This window comes from Takifugu rubripes, chromosome 16 (genome assembly GCF_901000725.2).
Source record: "Takifugu rubripes chromosome 16, fTakRub1.2, whole genome shotgun sequence".
NCBI lineage: Eukaryota > Metazoa > Chordata > Actinopteri > Tetraodontiformes > Tetraodontidae > Takifugu > Takifugu rubripes.
In genome coordinates, this window is record NC_042300.1 from 4,704,744 (window position 1) to 4,727,996 (window position 23,253).

Below are 23,253 nucleotides of genomic sequence, written 5' to 3' on the forward strand. Positions count from 1 at the left end.
GGACACAAGAAGTGAACTGAGGCTGTAAAAGTGCTGCCGAAAACACAAACTGGTGCAGAATTAACAGTGAGGGTGCAGCAGAAAGTTGCACAACTCTCTACATAAACCTATAAGTCACTTATAAATAGGAAGTACGCGTCCTCTTTTTCAGGAAAATGGAAACGGGAATTAAACTGATCTCCCCGTGTGTTCACGGCTTGTTATGTGAGCTTGAGTGTGGTATCATAAGAGAAGTCAGGTTACTTGTTGAAGCTGTTTGTTCCACAGCAGGGATACAGAATGTGTCACAAATTCAGATCTTATGTTGCACAAATGTGAGATTGTGTAACATATCAGCTCGTTTAATGTTTAAATTTGTTTTTTCCCTGACATAAAGGAAAATCCTTGGTTAATTAATGCTGGCACGTCTCCCTTCATGTGTTCTTGTGAGACATTTTGTTCAAACAGCCTGTGGAATATTTACTCTGCACAGTTACATTGCTTTGTTGCGTCTGTCACATGCACACGCTAACCGGGACAAAGTGGAATTCATGCACGTGCCACCTTGTGCTAATTCCAAGTTTCTTTTAAAACATGTTTTACTGCATTACATGTGAGAATAGAACGCAGATAAGAACTGTCACATTAATAAAATCCGTTTAATATGAATTTGGCTGCAGAATTCTAACTTTATTCTGCAACTAACTCTCAAATTTGCCTTTCTGTGAACCTTTCTGTGTTAACATAGTTCAGACTTTTAGTTGTCTCCTTCATAATGCAATTAGTTGGGATGAAAGATGAACTGTTTAAACATAAATACACAAAATTTCAAACAGACCAGGCTCATTTTCAAGGTATAATGTGACAGTTGTCACTCTGTACATGTACGTGCATCACTTATAGACACTGAAGTATCATCAGTTGAGCATCTTTAAGCAGCTTCGTTTTATGTCGGCTATTCTTTTTCCAACAATCTACAAAAGCGGTGACACAAACTCTCCCTGTCATCACAGCCGATGGGTTGAAATCGTTTAGATTGAATGCACACCTGTGGTCCTCACGTTGTCATGGAAGAGGCTTCACCCCGCGCCGGAAATAGATCCGCCGTGACCTCCGCATCAGTTTTACTTCCGGGTGGGAATATTAACGCGTGAAGTTTTTGGACCGATCTGTTTCTGGAAAAGAAGCTGGAAAGATGTCCCGAGGATCAAGTGCGGGGTTTGATCGTCATATAACCATCTTTTCCCCCGAAGGAAGACTCTACCAAGTTGGTCAGTGTTTTGATTCTTTTAGGAAAAGAAGCCGGCTCGATGGCTTATTTGTTTGCTAGCTAGCTAAATGCTCTGTCATGGTTCGCCTAGCTCGGTTTTAGCTGATTTGCACCGCTGCGACAAAGTGAAAGTATTAAGAAGACAACAAATGAAAGAAAGAGTTTACCTACACCAGCCATTGTGTTGGGGATAATTGGCCTTGACTTTAATTAAGAAATGAGTGCAAATCGAAACAGTTGTTTGGCTAGTAGGCTAGCTAGCATCGTTAGCTTCTCTGTCAACTGAGCTGATTCATGTCGAAAATGTCAATAAATAATTAAGTGGGAGGCTCTAATTTCGGTCATTGTAGTTCAACCTTGCTTTTCATTCCAAGTAGCCATGGTTTTTGTTGCATCCGCCTTCCCTATGCCAGTGATGTGCATTAAATGGAAGTGGTCCATTGTTCATTCACCAGGTAGCAAATGTTTGGATCCTGGGAATTTTGCAGTATGCATTGTCTGCATTTCAAGTTTTCATTAACCTGGCCACTTGTGTAAGTTTCAAAGCTTTACAAAAGCAAACAGCCTGTGTTCTGTCCCTTCGTTAGTCAGATGACACCAGAGGAAATTGATTACATTTCCCCCATCAGACAGCTAATTCCCTGCATGGATGGAGTGTGAACGTCTTTAACTCTCTTACAGAATATGCGTTTAAGGCCATAAACCAAGGTGGGCTCACGTCAGTAGCTGTGAGGGGGAAAGACTGTGCGGTCGTTGTTACACAGAAGAAAGTACCGGTGAGTGTTTGTCCGTGCACGGGTACTGAACAGCACAGTTGTCAAATGAATGCATTGAGAACAACCCTGTCTTCCTTCTCTTCCTCTCTTGAATAGGACAAGCTTCTCGATGCCGCCACAGTGACCCACCTCTTCAGAATCACAGATAATATCGGATGTGTAATGTCTGGGATGACAGGTGAGACGTGGGCATTTAAATTTAGTGTCACGACGATGCTGGTCTACTTTTACCCGTGTGATTCTTCACACCAGAGCATAAATATCACCTTTAGATGCTTTTAGACTGGGGAAAAAAACACAGGCAGCAGATGAAACTCTCATCTTTAGGGCCGGGTGAGACAGGCACTCGGTTATTCTGTAAAGAGTCCGCACGGACTTGTTGCCAGCTTTGTCAACCTTGATATGCAATGAAAATACCAGTAATTAACGATAACTCTCGTCACCAACAGCTGACAGCAGATCGCAAGTCCAGCGAGCTCGTTACGAGGCCGCCAACTGGCAGTACAAGTACGGTTATGAGATTCCAGTGGACATGCTCTGTAAGAGAATCGCCGACATCTCTCAGGTGTACACGCAGAATGCTGAAATGCGACCACTGGGTTGTTGTAAGTGTGCAGTTGCACTCTTCCGTGTGTGTTACCACGGCGGACGTAACCCTGACGCCGCTCTGCGTGGCCTGCAGGTATGATCGTGATCGGCATTGACGAGGAGTACGGCCCGCAGGTGTACAAGTGTGACCCCGCCGGCTACTACTGCGGCTTCAAGGCCACCGCCGCCGGAGTCAAGCAGACGGAAGCCACCAGCTTCCTGGAGAAGAAAGTGAAAAAGAAATTGGATTGGACCTTCGAGCAAACTATTGAGGTAAAGACGGGGTTGCCTGTGAGCAGGAAGTCCTTCTGAAGTCCTTTGAGGGCCTGTTTTTCTGAACTCTGACACGGTTAGAGGCAGGAATGTACCAGTAGACTCCCACTATGTTGCTAACGGTGCCAAACAGTCTGCGCTTTGGCACATGTGACTTCTTCTACTGGCTATGACTAGGGAAGTAAATATCTACTCCTGAAGCGGTGGTGGGCCTGAATGCGGGGGGGGGGGCGTGATTGGACAAAAGCAGCAAAGCTGGTTAAAACCTGCAGGGGTGGTTTGATGATGGCGTGGAAACTAAACCTCTTCCCATTATTCCTGCTCCGTCAGACGGCCATCTCCTGTCTGTCAACCGTTCTCTCCATTGACTTCAAGCCTTCTGAGCTGGAGGTGGGCGTCATCACAACTCAGGACCCAAAGTTCAGGTAAATAAGAGCTGCGAAACAGTCGCGCCCTGTAGAAATACTGAACGTCTCGTTTTGTTGAGCTGCTGAGGCCAGAAAAATATTGGAATTGACGACTGTACAGAGGGACTTTGATAAAAGAATAACATATTGCTGACTTGGACCTTTTCTTTTCAATTTCTGTCCTCCAGGATTCTGACAGAGACTGAAGTGGACACCCACCTCATGGCGCTGGCAGAGCGAGACTGAAGGGGTGGAGCTTGTTGGCGTATAGGTTAGAGCATGAGGGGATATGCGGTCCCCAGATGGAGGTTCAACCTTGTGTGCTGTACTGTTTCATTGTACAATAAAAACATTTTTGTTGAGTAAAATGTCTCCGCGGCTGCTTATTTGGGCTCCAGCTTCAGTTGTGATCTGTCACGAGCAGCCGAGTCGGGGGTGTTGATGGGAACCAGAGAAGCGTTTCCTGTTGTGGCTCCGTATCCACGGTCACGTGACCTGCTGAGGTTTGCTCACTCCACGTTTGACCTGTTTTTTCTCACTCGGTGTCAGAAATAGATTTCCTCCGTACCCCTGTAAGAAAGCGCACCTGAAGGCTGCGCTCATGGTGCTCAGGTTCAAATCCTCACCTGGAAAATTCCCCCGTATCTTGTTTACGGGTTGGATCCTGTAATCGTGACACTCCGGTCCAGCTTTACCTCATCCTGGGAATCACTGAGCTGGTTTATATGAGGGGAATCCTGTCTGTGTATCACCTGATTACGCCGCATGAGTCAGCAGATCGTCTAACGTGTTAGACGTGCTAAAAGCATGTTTCTGTATGACACAAACGTGTAATTCTCTATCCATTAATCGGAACAGGCTGTGAGTGTACACATTGTGAGTAAACTGGGGAATTCTGTGTTTTCCAGGCTGCTCCAGTCCTTCCTCTTGTGTTCTCTGATCTAAAACAATCTTCACGCACGTGCCAGGTACCATATAGTGGCGATATCAGAGGGGGGCGGGGCATCTAGAGAACATTGTGTTCCACTGGTGCCTTTCAGGGACTTTCAGCGACGTGACTCAGAGCAGGTGACCCGAGCCTCGCCAGGAAATCCCAGAACGTTCCGCGTCGTTCTTTCAGAAGCCGTGACTCTTTTCCTCCCCGTGACTGAGAAATTATGCGTTAAAACACTCGCTGAGGAGGAAGTGACACTTCAGCCGGCAGTTTATCCTCATAAATTTCTTTATTCTTGATTTTCCTATTAATAGTGTTTAAATTTACACAAGTACAAAAATAATAAAGCTCTGTATTTACAGTATGTTACACATGCCTGGTATATACACATCAATATATATGATATATAATATCATCTATACAGTATAAAGGGCTCTTGCTGTACAATAGCTTCTTCGGTGCAGGCCAGTGTGACCTTTGACCACACGGGCGCCGTCTCCGTCTCCGTCTGCGGCGCCCTGGGCTCAGACCTGGGTGCAGGTGCTGACGCCTTCCCTTCATGCGGGGCCGTTGCCGGGCAACCCTTTAGCAGCTCTTCTGCCTGTTGAGACCACCAGGAGAGGGCGTGACCTCCATCTACTTCCCAAACTTTATGTCGTCGTACATCTGCGGGTAAGAAAGGGGAAAATGTCAGGAAACGGTGGTTTAAAGGGCGGTTTGGATGCTCGGGGGTCAGCGGTGACCCGGTTACACACCTCGTCTTCCGATGTGTCCAGGTCGTCCATGTCGCTCTCGTCTGATTCGCTGTCGGGCAGCTCCCTCAGCTCCTGCGCCGTCTTCTCGTACAGCTCGCAGCGGATCTCTTCGCTCTGGCGGCCGTAGGTGAGGTGGTACGGCGTGAAGCCGCCGTAGTTGAAGCAGTTGACGTTGGCACCGAGGCCGAGCAGACAGCGGACCAGCGACGGGTTCTGAAGGTCGACCGCCAGGTGGAGTGATGTGCGGCCGCCGCACTGTTCCTGCAAACAAGAAGGTTGACGTCAGCTGGGGCTCCTCTGAGGCGCTTCCACGCAGGAAGGCGAAACCAGCGGGCAACGGCGTTTACCTGAGCGTTGATGTCTGCGCCGAGGCGAACCAGGCTTTCCACCAAAGAAATGTAGCCGTTAATGGATGCCAAGTGGAGACAGTTGTGTCCTGGAGCGAGGAAAAATAGGCCCAAGTTAGAGAAACCAAGAACCCATTAAAGCGGACGGGATTTGCTTTCGGGGAGCTTTGATGGGATAATTACCACTGTAGTTGGGAAAGGACAAGAGCGAGGTCAGGTGGCGGCTGCAGTTCTGGGTGATGACGCCGAAACAGGCGAGGGAGCCTCTCTTGCAGGCGATGTGAAGGGCCGTGTTACCGCTGTTGTCCACCAGCCGCGGGTCGGCGCCGGCCTTCAGGAGCTTGTCGACCAGCTGCGGCTGATCTGTGATGACTGCGAGGTGCAGTGCAGTCTGGGTAAAAAAAAAAAAGAAAAGCATCGCGTTAGCACCTTTACAGAAACTCCGAGCCTGAGCCAAATCACTTTGGGCCCAATCGGTACCTGTCTCTGGTGGTTCTGCACGTTGAGGAAGGGGTGATGTCGGGAGCTTTGGATCATCTGGTGGGCGTGATCCGTGGCTTCATGAATGATGGCCAGGTGGAGGAGCCTGAGAGACAAAACGGGCAAAGGTTAGAATTAAACGTCTTTTTATTGTCATTTTATTTTGAGTCGTTTTGGGATTTATTTAGTTTTTAGTTTTTCGAGACACAGGTGAAGGAAACGGTTCCAGCAGGAACAGAGAGAACAAAGCCCGAGCAGTGGAGCGTTTCGCAACACCGGACTTTTGCTGGGTTATTTCCACCAGTTGTGGTTTGACACATCTGACGCTTTATCAGTCCCTGGCGCGCTGCCAGGGACTTTCCTGAACTTGCACAGTGGCTTTAAGCTCCGCCCAGGCTGCGCGCCGAGCCCGCGCACGCGCGGGCACGCGCGCCGAGTTAAAGGCCTCTTGTTTTCATGCAGCTTTTCCTTCCTGCTCCTGCAGCTTTTCACCATTCCTGCGCGCTCCGCGGCGCTTTTACGCGCAGGGACCTTTGCAAAACGCGCCGCTACACTTGAAGCTACTAAAGTTCCACTTACGTGTCACCGTCGTCGGTCACCACAGCCCTCCAAGACTCGTACTCCTCCGGGAGGACCTCGACATTGCTCACGCTCATGTCCTCAAAGTTGTTCACCAGCTCTTCCTCCTTCAGGGAGTCCAGGCCGCTGTCAAAGCGGTCCTCCTGGCTGGGCAACATTTTCCCGTGTTTGGGTCCCATGCTGTCGTGGTTATTATAATCCATCTGGTTGTGGTGAGAAGAGACTCTGTGCTCGTCCATGAGGCTGACTGTGTCGCTCGGGAGTTCGGGTCAGAATGCTGGAGCCGAGCGAGGCGCGCAGTCTTTCAGTGCTCCGGGGTGGGCGGAGCCTCGACGGGGATTTCCAGCTTACTTATCTTCGAAAAAGCAAAGGGAAATCACACCAAGCTGTGCTTTTGTGAAAGAAATCCCCCCTACAAAAAAGCACATCAGAATGAAAACTTGTAGTTTCCTATTAGGTGCATTTGTGATGTCGGTTTGGGGACAGGTTAATTAATGGCATCAATGAATGAGATGACACACATGCATGAATGAGGAGGACACGCCGCAGAATTCCCTCCTGCACTGGGGGAAATTATCACCAAAGTTGCACATCTGTAAACCATTTGCTCTGGAACACCAGTTTAAATCCACTCATTCAAGATCAGAAGCTCTGCCAGTAACCCTGCAGCGTAGGGGCCAGCGGGGGTCACGTCCGAGCAGCTCCGGGGGCCCGGGGGTCTTCAGCTCAGGCTCCTCAGGAGGATGTCGGAACACCTGAGTGAGTGGAGCTGTTCACGTTCAGTTCTATACACCATCATCGTGGGGGACAGGTGAGGGATGTCTGGATGGGAATAAACCACAAACATGAACTCCTGCAGCTTTATTTAAATAAAGTTTCAAGTGTTTCCTGGCTGGAACATCTCAGACAGAGCTGGACTCAAACCGGCCCCAGCCAGAAGACAGTCCAGAACAAACCACCTGTCCGCCTGCGGCATGGGCTCAGTTCTTTATTCATGGAGGGAATTCAATGTAACATTCCAGCGTGGCTGGAAAAACACGTATTGGTGATCGGCACACCTCTTCCATGCTTGTGCTGTATGCAAATGTGTGATTTACATGTTCACTCACGACTGCCTGTCTGCAGGCTATTCCTGATCGGACTACAAACATGGTTTTTTTTTAAATTCAAGCATTCCAACAAAGGTTGCTTCCCCTCCTTTGAAACATTCAAACCTGTTTTACAGGAACCTATTTTTGTCTCAAATCCCCCATTTTAGGCAGAGTGGATGTGAAAATGAACCAGATTAACGTTAACCGACCGTTTGTGCTCCGTGAATCTGAGCAGGAACAGTGATCATTTTCCTTGTTTTCCCAACGACCGCGTTTCTGACTTCACTTGTGATTTTCCTGGTTCAGACTTCTTCACCAGGAGCTGACTCACTGCTCTCCGTGCTTGACACCTGCCTGTGCTTCCCTGACATTCATGACAAAATTCCCAGGAATGCCTCTGTTTACAAGACAGGCTTGGCTCAAACATGGCAACGGTATCCAAGGGCAGGGGAGCGCTCACACCTATCTGGGAGTAACGTCAGTGTCCTCGTATCGTATCGGTGAACGTGCGTCACTTCACATCAGTCCGCCGACACTCTGCTGGATTCCAGACATTCTTATTTTCCAGCCAGGCATCCTGGTGAGGCGTTCAAGGACAAACTGTTCAGTCGAGGTCGCACTCTTGCGTGTGAACGCAACGCCTATGAGAAATATTGGCACTTCCACTTTATGTCTTCAGAACTGTGTTGACTTTTTTTTTTCCTCATGTAAGCGCTCCTGTCTGCATTTGTCTTGTGTTTGTATCGGTTGCTATGGTTACCTGGGGACGGGAAAGCACTGAGGACCGGCGAGTTCTGCCTTGTTAAAAGTGGCATCTGCCTGCGTCAGAGGCGTCAAACAGGCGCTTTTAAGGGTTTTTTTTTTTTAACATTTTCAGGTGCTTTCTGTTTTCATCACAGGAGACAAACGAGTCCCCGCGTGGACGCTGTCTCCACGCTCCGCTGAGATGCCTCACAGATCTTCAGTCATCAGTGCAGCCTGACTGACAGCGGCCATATTATTCCCAGGCGGCGGTCCTGGACCCGATCTGGCAGCATCTAGTGGCCAGGTGCAGATTGCAAGCTTCCACAATCACAAAGGAAGTTCAGCTGTTCCAACCTGGGATTGGGATGAGGGGAGTTGTGGGCTTCTTCTAGGTAGCTTCTTCCAACAGCTCTGGTTCTGACCTCATTCAATGGTAACTGCTTCGCTCTGTGAACGTGTGCACGTCTGCATGCTGCAGCTCGCCGGGCCTGTTGTAGCAGCTTCAGCTTCCCACGCGTGAGTTCTGCACCCCAGCTTTCCTCCTCTTTAGGAAGGAACCCATCAGTGTGTATCACAGTCATCTTTAGACCTGCACGTCTCCGTGACACAACAGAACTTGAACAACACCCACTTCATGTTTTCATTACGTCTGGTGTCACGGTAAAGAGTCTTCTGTGATCTCTTCTCTGCAGAAACGGACCTGCACCTCAACGTCTGCAGACGGCGTGCGGCAGGTTTGACCCCTGCTGCCGTCCATCGTCCGCATTAACTCTTCAAAATTGAGAAGTGAACCTCCGGAGCTGGGAGGGAGAGACGCAGAGTGTTCCCTGAAACTTTCAAACTGAGGCGGAAAAAAAACCATAAAAACGCCACTTTCGGGTTGAATGTGCAGCTGCGCGTTTCTGAGAAGTGTAGGTGTTTATGGAGAAGGGGCAATACCTCTATTTTGACTTTTCTCCTCAGGCATTCCCATGGTGACACACACCCCTGCAAAGGTTCTGACTGCGTGATCCTTTGTCCCAATGTTATGACGTTGCCGTCGGATTTTAAGCGGGTTCATTGTCACGGCGACGGGAGTGAAGGCGCTTTTGAAGATGGGTCGCAACGGAGATCGGCACAGTGCAGATTTTGGCTTTTTTTTTTTTTTTTACCATTAACAGTAAAAGATGCTCATGTCTCAATGATTAAAATGCTGCTGCACACAAACTCGTCAGGGGTGTAAAAGTGCAGTTTTATGCCCCATGAGCTGCTGTACACCACAAATCTGAAATGAAATTAGCCCAGCAAAGGTCAGGAGTCTCGCTCTGATCCTCTGAAGGTTGTTTCAAGTGCCACAACTTGATGAAAGCTAGGCTTTGAGCTTAGCTAATGCAGCTGTGAGTAGTAGTGTTTTAGAGGACTATTTAAAACCCTTGGGTCTGCCCCTAAACTGTGGTTCCCCACTTATATTTCAGTTGATTTCAGAATTGTAAAAAGCAAAACCGCCACCACCACCACGCTGGCTCGATGTGTACTGGTCTAGATACACACCAGTCCAGCGAAGCATCCTGACACACAAAGAGCAGTGTGAAAAATGGATGACTGGTGGAGAGATGCAGGCACCGCGGAAACAGCAAAGCCGCAGAGCGAGTGCGCAGAATCCATCACCGTTTATTTCCCTCTGCAGCTTCTGGGCCGGGGCCCTCCGTCTGTCTCAGGGTCACCAAGACACCTCCGGTTTCTTGTTTTGTCTGGCAAAACACGTCGGAAGGAGCATTTTGAAGCATTTCATTGTGTTTGTGCTGTTCCAGTTTTGCTGCCTTGGTTCCATTTATGCCGTTTTTATACAAAATTGTCTCCCATTGTGCTCAAGGTTAGGGTGATGTTAATGCAGCGCATGGGTCAACCGTCCCTGACTCCTCGTGTTTCTTTATTTTTTCCACCCCATCATATTTTTTTCCTCTAAATAATCAGTACTAAACAACTGCAAATGTGTCTCCCCCCTTAGATTTAATCGGGAAACATAAATGAACCAGTTTAAAGCGATTAAACGCCCTTACCGCCCTCTTGTGTTCAAAGTGTGAATTGTAGCTCTTGGTCCCGTGGGCCGTGTTAACAGGTAAAATAAGTACCTTAAGTAATATCAAGATCCTATTTTGAGTGAAAATTGCCACTGTCCATTTGCAGTCAGCCATTTACAGATCTTCTTTAAAAACTACAAACTAGCATGACTGGGCCAGTATGGTGACTCAACTCCAGTGAGTCAAAGAGACTTGCTGATCCATGGCAGTTTCACCACGGGGGGGTCTGAATCATCTGGCAGCCATTCCCAAAACTCTCAGCAGCTCTTCAGCTCTTCTATCTCTTCTTTCCCCGAGGCTGTTCTAATGCACACATAACCTCCTGCCTGTTTCCAGGCTGCTGCAATAGCACCGCCTATCTGGTGCTGCTGGAATTACCGGTACACACTTTTATAAAAAAAATAAAAATTAATCGCCTGCCTGCCTGCCTGCCTGCCTGCCTGCCTGTCCGTCCGTCCGTCCGTCCGTCTATCCGTCTGTCCGTCCGTCCATATGTCATTGGTGGGGCCTGGAGTTCAGATCTATTCAAAATACCTTGGTATTTTCTGAAGAGACGTTAGAGTTTTGTTAATGGGTGCAAATGTGGCCAGTCTTCAGTTTATAAAAAGCACAGGGACATTTTGTATTTATAGGGTTCCCTCTCACATTTTTCTGGAGATTTTATGTTTAATAGACAAGCTTTTTCCTCTTGGAAGATCTAACTTTTTGCACTGTGCATTAGTACCATTCACATTTTCCAAATGTTGAGACGGTGTTAAATGTGTTAGTATTGGCCCCGTGGAAATTAAGGAGGTATTTAAAATACATTTCGGTTTAAGTCGATATGGCACATTTCAGTTTGTAACCGAAATGTCATATTAACTACAAATCCCAGAAACCTTCACCTCGCGTCCAATACCCATGGACGCATTTGATTGGACAATGGCAGTAAAACTACCTGTGATTGGCTGGCGGCGGCCATGTTTTTCCGACGCCAGCTGTCGAGATGATGGTAGGCTAACCGGTTAGCTGTTCAATGCAGGGTTGGCTCTCCGATCGGGCTTGAATTTCCGAATAGCCCATCTAACTAACTAGACGCCGCGATGCCGGTCCACTCGCGGGAGAAGAAAGAAAGCAACCATGACGAAATGGAGGTGGACTTTCCCGAACAAGACGGCAGCAGCACAGACGAGGAGGACACTGTTAGCTCCTCCGTGTCTGAAGATGGAGACAGCTCAGGTTGGGGGGAAAAAGGCCTTAAATGTTACTCGCAGATAATTGCAGCAAATATTTGTGTCAGTCACACGCGAGCATACCCTTAGATTTGGCCACGGTTGAAAACGAGCGGACATGACATTTGCCTCGCAGGGAGCGTCGATGTATGCATAATGTATGCGGGTGGATGCAGCTGGTGCATGAAATCAAGTGGAAATTGCAGAGATGACGTGAATGCCGACATGTGTTGTTGTGTGGACAGAGATGGATGATGAAGACTGTGAGAGGAGGAGGATGGAGTGTCTGGATGAGATGACCAACTTGGAGAAGCAGTTCACCGACCTGAAGGAGCAGTAAGTCGTCTTCAGCTGTCATCCATCACATGCATCGACCGCTCGGACCCAGCCAGAAGGCTGATTCAGCTCCTTTCATCAACCTGCATCACATTTTAAAGTTCAACCCTCTCACATTACTGAAGCCTCCTCGTTTATCCAGAACCGTCATGGTTTACGCTCAGTGTTGCATTTCAGCCAGGTTTTAAATAGCATATCAATACTTTTACTTTTTAATTAGCTGTGCCAGGCTCCATATAGTCCTAGTATGGTCCAAACCTCAAGCACCCCCTGACTTCTGTTAAAGCTGGCTGAGATGTTTGTGTTGTTTCCCATCATGTTCAGGTTGTATAAGGAGCGTTTGAGCCAGGTGGACATCAAGCTGCAGGAGGTCATGGCCGGCTGCGCCCAGGAGTACCTGGAACCTTTAGCTAACCTGCAGGAGAACATGCAGATCAGGACCAAAGTCGCTGGTGGGTTGTTTCATTTTGCAGTTTAAAGTGACAAAGCCACATGTTCAATTATCTAGAACCCGATCGTTGCGCTGCAGCTGGAACAAGACTTAAGAGCTTTTAAATTCCTGAAGCTCAAAGTTTGATGGGTGATGGGACAGGTGGTTTGATGGCTGCAGAGTGGACTAAAGACTAAATGCAGGCTGATGTGATCTTCGCTGCAGGGATCTACAGGGGGCTTTGTTTGGAGTCTGTGAAGAACAAGTACGAGTGTGAGATTCAGGCTGCTTGTCAGCACTGGGAGGTGAGAGGTCAGAGGTCGCTGGCTGCGCCGGGGTTACGTTCTCAGAACTCCAGTTTGTGGGGATGTTTGTGTGATCGTCACCTTTGTGCCTGCCAGAGCGAGAAGCTGCTGCTGTTTGACACCGTGCAGAGCGAACTGGAGGAGAAGATCCGAAGGCTGGAGGAGGACAGACACAGCATCGACATCACCTCAGGTTCAGCTCCGCTCCGAATCGGCTCCCTGCCCAGAATTAGGCCCTCAATTTTAAGCCAAAAAAGAAAAGCGTCTAACTTGGACCGTGCAAAGATGGGAGGTCTCAGGCCAGTCGTCTGTGTTTTTCCAGAGCTGTGGAATGATGGAATACACTCACGGAAAAACAAGAAGAAAGATCCGTTCTGTGCCGTCAAGAAGAAGAAGCCCGTGGTGGTGTCTGATATCCTTTCCCCTGAGCTCCTTGCTGGTTTCCCTGCTCTCGTCCTCTGTCTGCTTCCACCGTGTTGCCGTGTCTTGTACCTTGACGACGCCGTCACGGCCTTATATCGTCTACATGCTGCAGGACCTTGATATTCTGGAAGACTGGACCGCCATCAGAAAGGTAACCAGAAACAGATCGTTGGCTCTAATGCTGTGATGTGACCTGTGTTAATGCGACCCCTCCCTTCCCCCTTCTCTCACACACACACACACACACACACACACACACACACACACACACACACACACACACACAGGCGGTGGCGTCTCTGGGGCCCCACAGGGTCAAGGTGGATGGTGAGTGTTTCTCAGTTACAGTCGATATCCGTCTATACCCACCGATCTGTTGGAAGACTCATTTTGTCCCTGACATCCTAACCCCCCCCCCCCAACCCCCCCAGCGCCTGCGGTGAAGCCTGACAGACATCACCACGTGGTGCGCTCCGAGGACGGCCGGCTCTTCTACGACAACCAGTGGTACTGCAGAGGACAGGCCATCTGCATCAACAAGAAGGACGACTACCCGACGAGGTGGGTGTCTGAGAGCGCTCTTCGCCACAAGGGGGCGCAACAGGCTCCATTTTTACCCGTTTGACTTTGTTTATTGTCCGCCTGGATCCTTAATCAAGGCTAGAATTGTCACCCAGAGGCCCAACTTTAGTCTCTCCCAGGTAATAATTGCTCTCGTTAAGCGACAGACCCTCATACCAAGTGTTCGATTTCCGTTTGCTCTTTATTGTGACTGGCAGTCAAACAACGGCTGTGTTTGTGTTTCTGGCTCGCGCAGCGCCATCATCACCAACGTCAACAGCGACGAGGTGTGGTTCAAGCGGCTGGACGGCTCCAAGTCCAAGCTGTACGTCTCCCAGCTGCAGAAAGGCAAATACACCATCAAGCACTCGTAAACCCGCCCGCGCCTGGTAACAAAGAGCGCCGCCTCTGCCGCCCGTCTCCTCTTTCTACAGTCGCACCGCCTCATTTGTCCGTCGCTAAAGAAGCCAAACGTTTAGAGTGAAAAGGAGACGATCTGCTCTGTAAATATGTACCTATGTTGATATAATTGACGAGGTCGCTGACGGTCGTTTTCTCCCCGGGATGGAGGAAGCAGAGCAGGACTGCGGGGCGCCGAGCGCAGCCGCGCCTGAGGCGGGGAAAATCAAAAGGTGTGTGTGGAGGAGCCTGATGATTTCTGCTGCGTCAGCGCCAAGAAGAGCGCCGCGGCCCAGGAAAGAACACCAGCTCTTGGTCCCACCGCCCAGCCGAGACCATGGAATTCCACGTCCGGACGTCGGGTTCGAGACGATTTTGTAAACTCGAGTGCCCAGGGGTGTCGCGGGGGGGTGGGGGAGGGTCGTGAGGAGCATATCGTTAGCACTTGGTGGCGCCGCTGAGCTCATCCCTCGATGTTTCGGTGTCATTTTCACAGGCGAAGGCGGCATCTGTGCACCAAACATGGACTCAAAGATGTAAATGGTGTCGTGTGTATGCAGATGTGTGTGTTTTGTGTGTGTTTCACCGGGATTCCTCCCGCTCTCGTGCAGCCGGTCGCACCTACAAGTGAACGTTTAGGGCAGGATCGATATTAAATTGCCTCTTGTGCCATATCTAACAGTTTTATCACCACTTTGTGTCTGATTTACTAGCTATAAAAAGATGGGTTGGTGGTTTTATTATCCACATTTTCCTTTTCTTCCTTCCTGTCAATAAACAGCTCAACACTTTAAATGCAGTCTTGGTTATTAAGTCTCATGAATTTAGCTTCTCAGAACTTCTTTTTGTTCCGGTGCTTCTCGGGTTTTGTGGATCCAGGAAAGACTTGGAAAAATGCTGTTGCTCCTCCCAATTAATGAATATCAATGTTTGATCAGTTGTGGGTTATTGATCGGTTCCCACGGGCAACAACCTCCCATTAGTTTCAGCCTTGAATTAAAACCTGGTTCCTGGACCGTGTGCTGACACAGGTTGCGAGTTCAAACCCTTTTTCTATCAATTGAAACAGACTCTTGGAAGGAAGAGAAATTCATCTGGGCTTTTGTCTGCAAAGAAAGGGCCCAGTTATAATCTTGTCCAATTGCATAAAAGCAGAAAAGAACCCGGCAGCCCTCGCCACTGAAGTCACCTCTGAGCTGTGCCTTCGCTGCTTTTGGGTCCAAAAATAATAAGCAGCTTATTTTGGGTGAAACCTGCTGAGCTGTCATCTCTGATAAAAGCACTTTGGACTGCTGCTCTGTTCAACCTTTCATGGCCTCGCTTCTTCTGCCAGAGGGACATTCACTAGATTAACGCCGCACGCTGGAATCGATTCAGGATCTACGGTTTTCTCTCTTCTTGCTCACTCCCCCCCCCCCCCCCCCCCCCCCCGCCCTTCACGGAGACCCACTGGACACTTTGACTGATCTATTGAGGAACATTGATCAGTTGGAGCCAGATTGTACCTTTAAAAAAAATCAAAGAAATTCATTAAAAGCCTAATTAGGTAAGAAAAAGTCCTTTGTATGCATTTAGAAGACAAAAAGCTAATATCTGTGTCGACTGGACTCAGGATTTCATCCGTGCTCAGATGAATTTCGGAACATTGCGCACAATTTTAGAAAATTGACCCTCCTGAAAGCGCCCCCTGCAAAACCTTATGAGTATTCCGCTGCACTACCGGGCCCCGGCCGCAAGGTGTCAGGAGTGCACCACGGTGGAGGAGCGGGGGGGGTGGTCTGTGAATCTGGGGCACCCTGCTGCTGCTGAAGCCCCCTCCAGCTGATGAGAGAGAGAGAAAGATGAAGGCAGAGCTTGATCACAGCTCCGGCCACGTCTGCTGCTGCAACACGGGCAGAAAGAGGAGAATCCCCACCAACAGCAGGCGCACGGAGCCCTCCAGGCCACCGCGGAGCCTTTCCTCAAAGCTGCCTCGCCCAGTCCTCCTAATGGATGCACGCATCCTTGTGCACGCGCGAGTGTGGTCATCGATGCAAATAAGAGGCAGCGACTGCGCTGTTAACAGATGAGGCTCAATGGTGGTTGGGAGGTGGACGCTCGTCTCCCGGCTGCAGCTGCTTCTGTTCCCAGTGAAAGAGGAGAACTGGAGGGTCACGAGCACGCGTTTACTGCAACGCTGCGGCTAATTAGACCGTGAAAGCGTCGCGGCGTGCTGAATTCTTCATATCCCGTGTCCTCCCTGCGTGTGAACGCGAGGCTTTCTGTGCACGCATGCATGCCGGGCCCGTGCGTAGGCGCAGGCACCTTTGATGCCGATTGTATAAGAGAATGATAAATACATGCATCCATAAGTTGGTATCAAAGGGGTGAGTCAAGCTGTTCCTGAAGGATGGATGGATGGCTGGATGGAGGGATGGATGGATGGAGGGATGGATGGATGGAGGGATGGAGGGATGGATGGATGGATGAGGAGAGAGAGGCGCCGTGCAAGTTGACAGCGCTGCAGCTTGTGATCTAAGTGAACCCAGTCTCGCCTCTCTAGGTGTCAATAATGGTGTCATCCCAGATTTCAGCAGCCTCTCTGCCTGTTCTCACTGGAATGTCTCTACTTTCGCCCTTCCCGTCTCTGCAAAGGTGGAATTACTCTCCGGATGCTCGAAACCGGAAAAGCCTTCATCTGCTTGTTGATGTGACGGACGCGTCGCCGCAGGTACAGTCGACACCTCCAAGGCCTCGGCCGCCCACCTCCCCTCTGCCTCTTCCACTCCCACCAGTCTACTGACGCACAGTTTGACTCGTTTCCCTGATGGCCGCTTATTCCGGCCATGTTTGCTGACGTGGAGACGCAGGTGACCGGCGCTCGGACAGCCCGCCGAACCTCCTGCTTCTCCTGTTTGTTAGGCAAATCACTTTGAAGAGCACTGTGAGGAGGGAGCGTCAAATTTGGCGGCGAGTTTTGGAGAGATTAGTCCTTTAATGCCGGCCATCCTGCCCGTTCTGCACTGGGGCGCTATCGGCACGTGCGCTGACATGAACGTGCTCGTTGAGACCTGCAAGCTCAAAGGGGAGCAGCTGACCTACGTTTCCTCCAATAGCATCTGTTTCCGTCGCTGTTGTGCCGCTGCAGCCTGGTATGATGGCCGTGCACGGGCACGACCCCCCCAGTGTCCGTGCACCAGTTTGATGTCGGTGCCGGTCCAGTGAAAACATCTCCGGATGTGAGGAGCTGGAACAGTCCTACATGCTCGCAGGCGTTGATGCTGCTCATCTGTCCGACGAGGCGGCTCCCCCAAACCCACCGGCCTCTCCTCATCGAGGGGGGCGGAGACGGCGTCCTCACAACAACATGCCTGTTTGGGTTTGTTCCCATCTGTGAATGTGTGACACTGTAACTGAGGTCGAGCCCCAGAGGGCCTCAAGGTCTCCAGGAAAACGGGCTCGACTTATTTGCGTCTCGCTCACGCTGGAGATCTCGGCGCAGGCTTGATATGAAAATGTAGTCAAATGGCCAACTGGTGCCGGGATGAGATCCTGGAAGTCTGCATGGCAGTTTGCCTTTGATACGTGGCTCTGTTCCTTATTTAAGAGTGTGTGTGTGTGTGTGTGCGTGTGTGTGTGTGTGTGCATGTGTGTGTGTGCCGGACACAGAGTCAGTGGAGTGCGTTAGCTCAGCCAACCGTTGGGCTGTAGTCCTAATTGGCTGTATGTTGTTGACAGGATGCTGACGGAGCACATCGCTCAGACAGGTACTCCGTTTCCCCCTGTTTCATCTTCAGAGTTTGTCAGGAGGCTTCCTCGGGGGGATTCCCTCCTCCGCTCATCTTCAGACGTGAATAGAAAATAAAAAAACTGTGGCACCATTTTGATGGGTTACAAAGCATGCTGCCCCCCCCCCCCCCCCCCCCACCCCCCCCCCCCCACCCACACACACACACACACACTCTTTAGGCACAAGGATCTGACACAGGAGGCTGGAGACGGGCCTAATCAGACGTCTCTCTGCTTCCTGGGTTGGTAACTGTCCTGTGACCTACTCGGCTTCTGATCCCCAACCAGCTGTAGATGCTTAGGGCACCTCCAAGGTAGTCCAGACCAGGATTGTTCACCATCAGTCTCTAACACTCGGAACACCTCGATTCTTGAGCTGCTTTCCTGCTTGAGAAGCACAGCTAGCTTCCAGAAGCTGTTTCCTTTTCTATCTGTGCGCAGTGGATTTATCATTCTCAGGCTAAACGGCCCTCGGTGGATGAGCGCTTGGATGGAGAACGCACCACCCGAACCAAAATGCCATCGAGCTCCCTTCCAAGGATCTCTGCAAAGCCCTAATTAGCTTCCTTCCCCAGCAAACGTCCTAGGTGCCGAAAATAAGTACCACCTTCCATTACGATGCCAATGAATCCGCCAGGGGGGCTTGTGCACGTGCTTGCACGCGTCGAAAAGAGTGGGGAGGGAGGGCGCATCTGAAATGAAGCGTGTCTAAAGACGAGAGAGGTTGCCGCCTCGGGTGCTTTTACCCAACACTTTGCTTGGATGGGTCACAATGATATCGCTCAATGCTTCTCATTCATAAATACACTCTCAGAGGCCGAGACCCCTTCAGGTGTCTTGTCACAGTCCCAAGCACGGCTGAATGTGTGCACGAGTCCAACACTGTACGCCTGGAAGGCATGCAGTCGGCCATGTTGGAGAAAATAACCGGAACCCCCAGTCGAGTATAGACTTGAGGAAGGACTCGACCTTCTTATGTCACCCAGATTTTAAAAAAAACAAAAAAACAACAACTATGACTTCATGGGAAATGGTTGATTAGACATTATGCAATGATGTAAAAGCGATTTAAGCAGAGGGGATGAGACAGGTCGGGAGTGCTGAGAGTTCACCTCCTGCTGCTGTTGATGGTCTCTGCGCTGAAATATTAACAGGAAGTTACATTTTTAATGTCCTTTAACAAATGGAACCGATAAAAGCCCCCGAAGCGAATCAAAGTTGCGCTTTTGGAGAGTTCTGCTGCTCCAGGAAAGGTCCCATGAGCACGTTTGGTCGACGCACCAGTTTGCTTCTGGATCGCCGGTGACTCCGTGGGCATGAGAGAAGGATTACATCACTTCCTGCTTACAGAGTGGGTCACCGATTCTGAAGAACCGTCAGTTCCCCTGTATCCAAATAGCAGCTTTTGCATGCTGCATAAATACATTGTTGGGCTCCAGTAGCATTTATGCTAGGCAGTTTGGCTGCCTGACTCGTGTCTGTCTTACCCATCATGCATCAGAAACACCTTCTGTTGGGGCAGCTGTCCACAGCCGAGCTTGTCCTTCGTTATTGTCGATACTCTCCAGTTCCAGTTGAAGGAACACGAGGAAGAAGCTCTGACCCACGAAGGTGAGCTCCGTCTGATCCCGACCCAAGTGCTGCGCCGCTTCCAGGAGGTCGATTCATGAGGTCACGCAGGGTTCAAACCTGGGATCGCCGCAAATTTCACCGCAAACTTTCACGTTAACCAAAATGAGACGGAATCTCGTCCGTCTGGTGCAAATAAACGACCTGATGGGGAAACGTGTGGCCCGTAGTACTCAGCAGCCAGACCGAGTAAACACAAAAACATGTAGGTGGCTCCAGGCGCACGCGCGCGTGTGCACATTAACATTTGGGAGTGCGTGGGTGGGTGCTATGTTAGAGCACCGGCAGCGCCACGCATGTGCGGCGTGCAGCACGAGTGCACTGCTGCTTTTTTTATTTTTTTTTGCACATGGGGAATTCGCCGAGCTGATCTCAGCGAATTCCGCTGCGTCCCCAGCGGTGCTGGGCGTCGGCGTGCATATTCATGAGGCCCCCGTGTCTCCGGCAGGGGCCTCGTGTCGCTCCGCGCGGGGCCGACTCAAAGGAGGAGCCGTTCGGCCCACGCCACCGGGGCGACTCAGTGTTACGTTGCAGGTTCCAGGAGGGGGTCACTTCCAGGGGAGGTGGTGTCAGGCCGTCGGGGTCTGATCACCGGTTCACCTGTTACCGGATTAATATCACGTTCTCTGCGTGCGTCTATTATATCTGCTTCACACGACGGCCTTAAAAAACAACCCGGAGCTTCGTAAATTAGTAAAGAGAATCTTCTGACCACCAGCGGCTCCATTCGCCTCTGCACTGCCCACAGCTTCAAGCCGTTTTCTTTTCCCTCCTCACGTGGTCTCCTCTGAAACACACACACACACACACACACACACACACACACACACACACACACACACACACACACACACGCCTCAATCAGCCTATGGCTTAACAAGCCTACTTTCACCTCCAGCTGCACCAGCGCTGATATGCCTGCATCTTCATTCTTACGTAACCCTCAGAAGGAAGCTGTGCAGAGGCAGCGAGCCCGCTCCGTCTTTATGCGCCCGTTTCATTGAGCCTTAGCGGTGCCCGGGGGGGCGTGTTACGCCCCCCAGACCGGGCACTGGAACGTATATAACGTCGCAGCGCACTCTGAGGCTACCTGACCCATCCATCCACAGAGATGTTTAAAAGTGGGAATGAATGGGCCCAAGTGTCTGTTGCTCCTTCATAAGGAAACGTTCTGTTCCCTTTATCTGTCATGGAACTAATGCAGCAGAGGCAGAGGGGGGGGGCTTTTATTGTGAAATGGATGCAACCTTTAATGGGTTAGAAAGTGAGGCCGACAGAGGGGTGGGTGGGGGTGGGGGGTGCAACAGCAGATGCAGAGAAAGGGAGGCACTAATGGAATCCAGAATCATCCAATCATTTTCAAGTCCAAATAATTCCAATAGGCTTTTTATATGCTGGCAAATTTGCCCTGCTTCAGAGGCGATTATAACTGTACACATTGTGATGTAACCACGCGTTATTATAGCGCGGCAATAATACCAGCGAGTTCTTCCTAAAAGGTTGAGAGGCGGATTTTCCAGCGAGGTTATTAAGAGTCCACCTGCCCTCATTAATGTTTGATTGTGTCGGGCTAACGGCAGAGTGAGACCTCTGCCAGCGCTACAGCCACGACGGCCGCCCAATTAATGTCATTAAACTCAAGGAGTTTTGAATCGAGAGCCACACTTTGCTACCTTGAATTAGCCTCACGCCAGTCAACTGCATCGCTGTGGCAACAGCAAAAAATCAAAAATCGGCTGGTTCCAGTGGGTCAGAAAGGCTAAACAGGCCAGTTGGAATAGCAACGAGGCTAAAGTTAGCTGTCGGGCCCTTCATCTCCCAGAACCTTTAAGCTGCAGGTGCTTTTGGAGGGTTGATGCTGATGCTTGGGGTTCAGTCCCTCCAGCATGGGCTCAGCATGTACTCCTCGTGGACACTGGGTTACACACCAGTCTATGCTTTGGCGCTTTAGTGGGTTTTTCCTAATGTTTCCTCCGTCTTCCAGTAGCATCCAGTGCGACTGTGGCTCTGTGCCCGCTGGCCCTCAGCCTCCTCGACCCAAAGCAGGAGCCTCCAAATCGTCGGCATGTCGTTGTGGTCGTTGTAGCCGAGCACCAACCAGGCAAGGCTGCAGCCCTTCTATTATTCATCCGTCCTCTCGGGTGACCTCCCATAAACACTCTGTTGTCATTTGGGCTCCAGTGTCTCATTAGTGCTCAGTTCAGCCCGCTCCTATATTGGTTTTGGTCAACCCTCACCTGACCGATTAAAACCACCGAGCTGTGGCGCGCAGATGGACTAAGGGGCTCCAGCTGATGCCACCGATGTTTCCACGGTAACCATGGAGGTGTCCAGTTTTTCGCCAAACTGATTAATGTGGTGATAACTGCAGTTTGTTGTGCCCGGGGGAATAAAGAAGATATTTTTTAATGTGTTTAGCCTTTAACCCCCGATAGGCAAATGTGAGAGTGTCCAAACAGAACTGATGGTCAACGCTGCAGAAGGAGCAGAAAGTTCTGGTCTCGGAGCCCAAAAGTGGAGATTTGCTGATGTTTGATGTAAGGAGCTTATTATATGGAGCCACTTTTACACCACAGAGTCTCTCTGATGCCTTTTTTTCCCCCAGTAGGAAGCATCGAGGTCTCTCACGGACACGTAAAATCCGAGCAAATTAAACCGTGCATGCACGCCCCGAGCACACGTGACGGTTCGGGCTGGTGCTGCTGTTGTTTTTCTCGGTGTGGGCCAGGAACGGGCCTTTGTTAGCCGCTCTCCCCTCACCCACAGTGTTTTCAAAAAACAAGCCAGAGAGGCTGCTAATTAAGGGCCAGGCTTCTGTTTGTATTCAACTGAAGGATCCTCATTAGCCTGCCAGGCCGTAATTAGAGAGGAAACGGAGGGAGGCGGCGACGATCTGGCTCTGCTCGACATCGCGGGACCAAACATCGGCGAGCGGCGTCGCCGTCAATCAGTCCGACATCTGTGTCATAAACAGGTTAATCACCTCTGCCCCCCCCCCCCAAAATCTTCTGCCAATCCTCCGAATCCTTCTGTGAGAGCTCATCAAGGAACCATCGCTGAATGTTTGTGATGATGTTGATGCTGATGATGACGGCATGACTATTTATATCAGGAGGTAATTCTCTCTGAAATGTGCCTCGCTGCAGCGGGGGTGGGGGGTGGAAGTGTGTTTGGCTGGGGAATCCGTGTTTCTGTTAGGATTCAGTGGATTTTGCTGTTTTTCCCTTCCTGTTCTTTCCCTTTCCCAGGCCTGAAACATCACCTCCCTCTCCTGCTGCTCATTGGGGCTGATTGGATCAGCAGCTATAAAAGATCAGCTGTCTCTCCTCTTGACCCCAGAGTGTTGTAGAGCCTCTGGGGTACCACTTGGTCCTGTTATCCTGAGCTTTGTTTGGAGATTGGACTTTTGCTGGTCTGCCTTCCGTGGGGTTTTCACTTGCCTCACCTTTGTCTTGTGTTTCCACTTCCTGCAGCTCCCAGGTCACTGCTGCTCAGATCAGCCTCCCTCCTGTGCCCACCTACTGCACCTTTACCTCTTTCTAACCTTTTTGAGAATCAAACCTTTTGGTCTGTGTCTGCATTTTGGGTCCTGTTTCTGGGTTCACTTGACGTAACAGTTTGGGCGGCGTCGGCTGGCCAATGAGAGTGGGCTGCCCACCTGGTGACTGGGCCTCTGTGTGGGTGGGAACGGTGGAGAGGCGAGAGACGCTGCTGCTGCTGCTGCTGCTGCTGCTGCTGCTGCTGCTGCTGCTGCTGCTGCTGCTGCTGCTGCTTGTCTCTGTGGCAGACGCACGTTCTTGTTTCACACTGTTCAGATTATCAGGTTACAGCCTCGGCCGCTTCATCAATGCAAAGATTTTCATCCAAATTGATCATGTTTGCTGCACGTGCAGCAGGGATCTCCTTCT

General features: G+C 50.3%; 3 protein-coding genes across 4 annotated transcripts; 2 read left to right on the forward strand and 1 right to left on the reverse strand.

Annotated features, from left to right (window-relative positions):
• The first annotated feature begins 1,070 nt into the window (after window positions 1–1,070).
• LOC101069157 (proteasome subunit alpha type-6) lies at window positions 1,071–3,661 on the forward strand. Its single transcript, XM_003971459.3, has 7 exons — window positions 1,071–1,250; window positions 1,931–2,025; window positions 2,122–2,203; window positions 2,475–2,630; window positions 2,708–2,886; window positions 3,217–3,311; window positions 3,482–3,661. The coding sequence occupies exons 1-7, from the start codon at window positions 1,175–1,177 to the stop codon at window positions 3,537–3,539; spliced, it is 741 nt and encodes a 246-aa protein (XP_003971508.1). The 5' UTR covers window positions 1,071–1,174; the 3' UTR covers window positions 3,540–3,661.
• An 836-nt stretch (window positions 3,662–4,497) lies between these two features.
• Window positions 4,498–6,686, reverse strand: LOC101068711 (NF-kappa-B inhibitor alpha-like). The gene is made up of 6 exons (XM_003971457.2): window positions 6,389–6,686; window positions 5,810–5,915; window positions 5,513–5,720; window positions 5,330–5,418; window positions 4,983–5,243; window positions 4,498–4,893 (listed from the first exon to the last, which is right to left on the reverse strand). The coding sequence occupies exons 1-6, from the start codon at window positions 6,625–6,627 to the stop codon at window positions 4,864–4,866; spliced, it is 933 nt and encodes a 310-aa protein (XP_003971506.1). The 5' UTR covers window positions 6,628–6,686; the 3' UTR covers window positions 4,498–4,863.
• Window positions 6,687–11,229: 4,543 nt separating this feature from the next.
• LOC101068931 (breast cancer metastasis-suppressor 1-like protein-A) lies at window positions 11,230–14,743 on the forward strand. 2 transcript variants are annotated; one of them, XM_029849466.1, is made up of 10 exons: window positions 11,230–11,501; window positions 11,740–11,830; window positions 12,155–12,282; window positions 12,486–12,565; window positions 12,662–12,758; window positions 12,888–12,977; window positions 13,075–13,139; window positions 13,276–13,315; window positions 13,420–13,549; window positions 13,648–13,773. In XM_029849466.1, exons 1-10 carry the CDS (start codon window positions 11,366–11,368, stop codon window positions 13,691–13,693), a joined length of 903 nt encoding a protein of 300 aa, XP_029705326.1. In that variant the 5' UTR covers window positions 11,230–11,365; the 3' UTR covers window positions 13,694–13,773. The 2 variants fall into 2 exon arrangements, with proteins under 2 accessions (XP_029705326.1, XP_003971507.1); XM_003971458.3 differs by lacking the exon at window positions 13,648–13,773 and adding an exon at window positions 13,806–14,743 and having other exon boundaries at window positions 11,231–11,501.
• Window positions 14,744–23,253: the final 8,510 nt, after the last annotated feature.

Excerpts from the sequence above, each read along its gene's own strand:
- LOC101069157 (XM_003971459.3), top strand. The coding sequence starts at position 1,175 with ATGTCCCGAGGATCAAGTGCGGGGTTTGATCGTCATATAACCATCTTT. Across the intron at positions 1,251-1,930 it reads AGGAAGACTCTACCAAGTTG|AATATGCGTTTAAGGCCATA; the intron begins GTCAGTGTTTTG and ends ACTCTCTTACAG. Across the intron at positions 2,204-2,474 it reads TGTAATGTCTGGGATGACAG|CTGACAGCAGATCGCAAGTC; the intron begins GTGAGACGTGGG and ends CGTCACCAACAG.
- LOC101068711 (XM_003971457.2), bottom strand. The coding sequence starts at position 6,627 with ATGGACGAGCACAGAGTCTCTTCTCACCACAACCAGATGGATTATAAT. Across the intron at positions 5,419-5,512 it reads GTCCTTTCCCAACTACAGTG|GACACAACTGTCTCCACTTG; the intron begins GTAATTATCCCA and ends TCCTCGCTCCAG. Across the intron at positions 5,244-5,329 it reads GCGCAGACATCAACGCTCAG|GAACAGTGCGGCGGCCGCAC; the intron begins GTAAACGCCGTT and ends TCTTGTTTGCAG.
- LOC101068931 (XM_003971458.3), top strand. The coding sequence starts at position 11,366 with ATGCCGGTCCACTCGCGGGAGAAGAAAGAAAGCAACCATGACGAAATG. Across the intron at positions 11,831-12,154 it reads TTCACCGACCTGAAGGAGCA|GTTGTATAAGGAGCGTTTGA; the intron begins GTAAGTCGTCTT and ends CATCATGTTCAG. Across the intron at positions 12,283-12,485 it reads GATCAGGACCAAAGTCGCTG|GGATCTACAGGGGGCTTTGT; the intron begins GTGGGTTGTTTC and ends TCTTCGCTGCAG.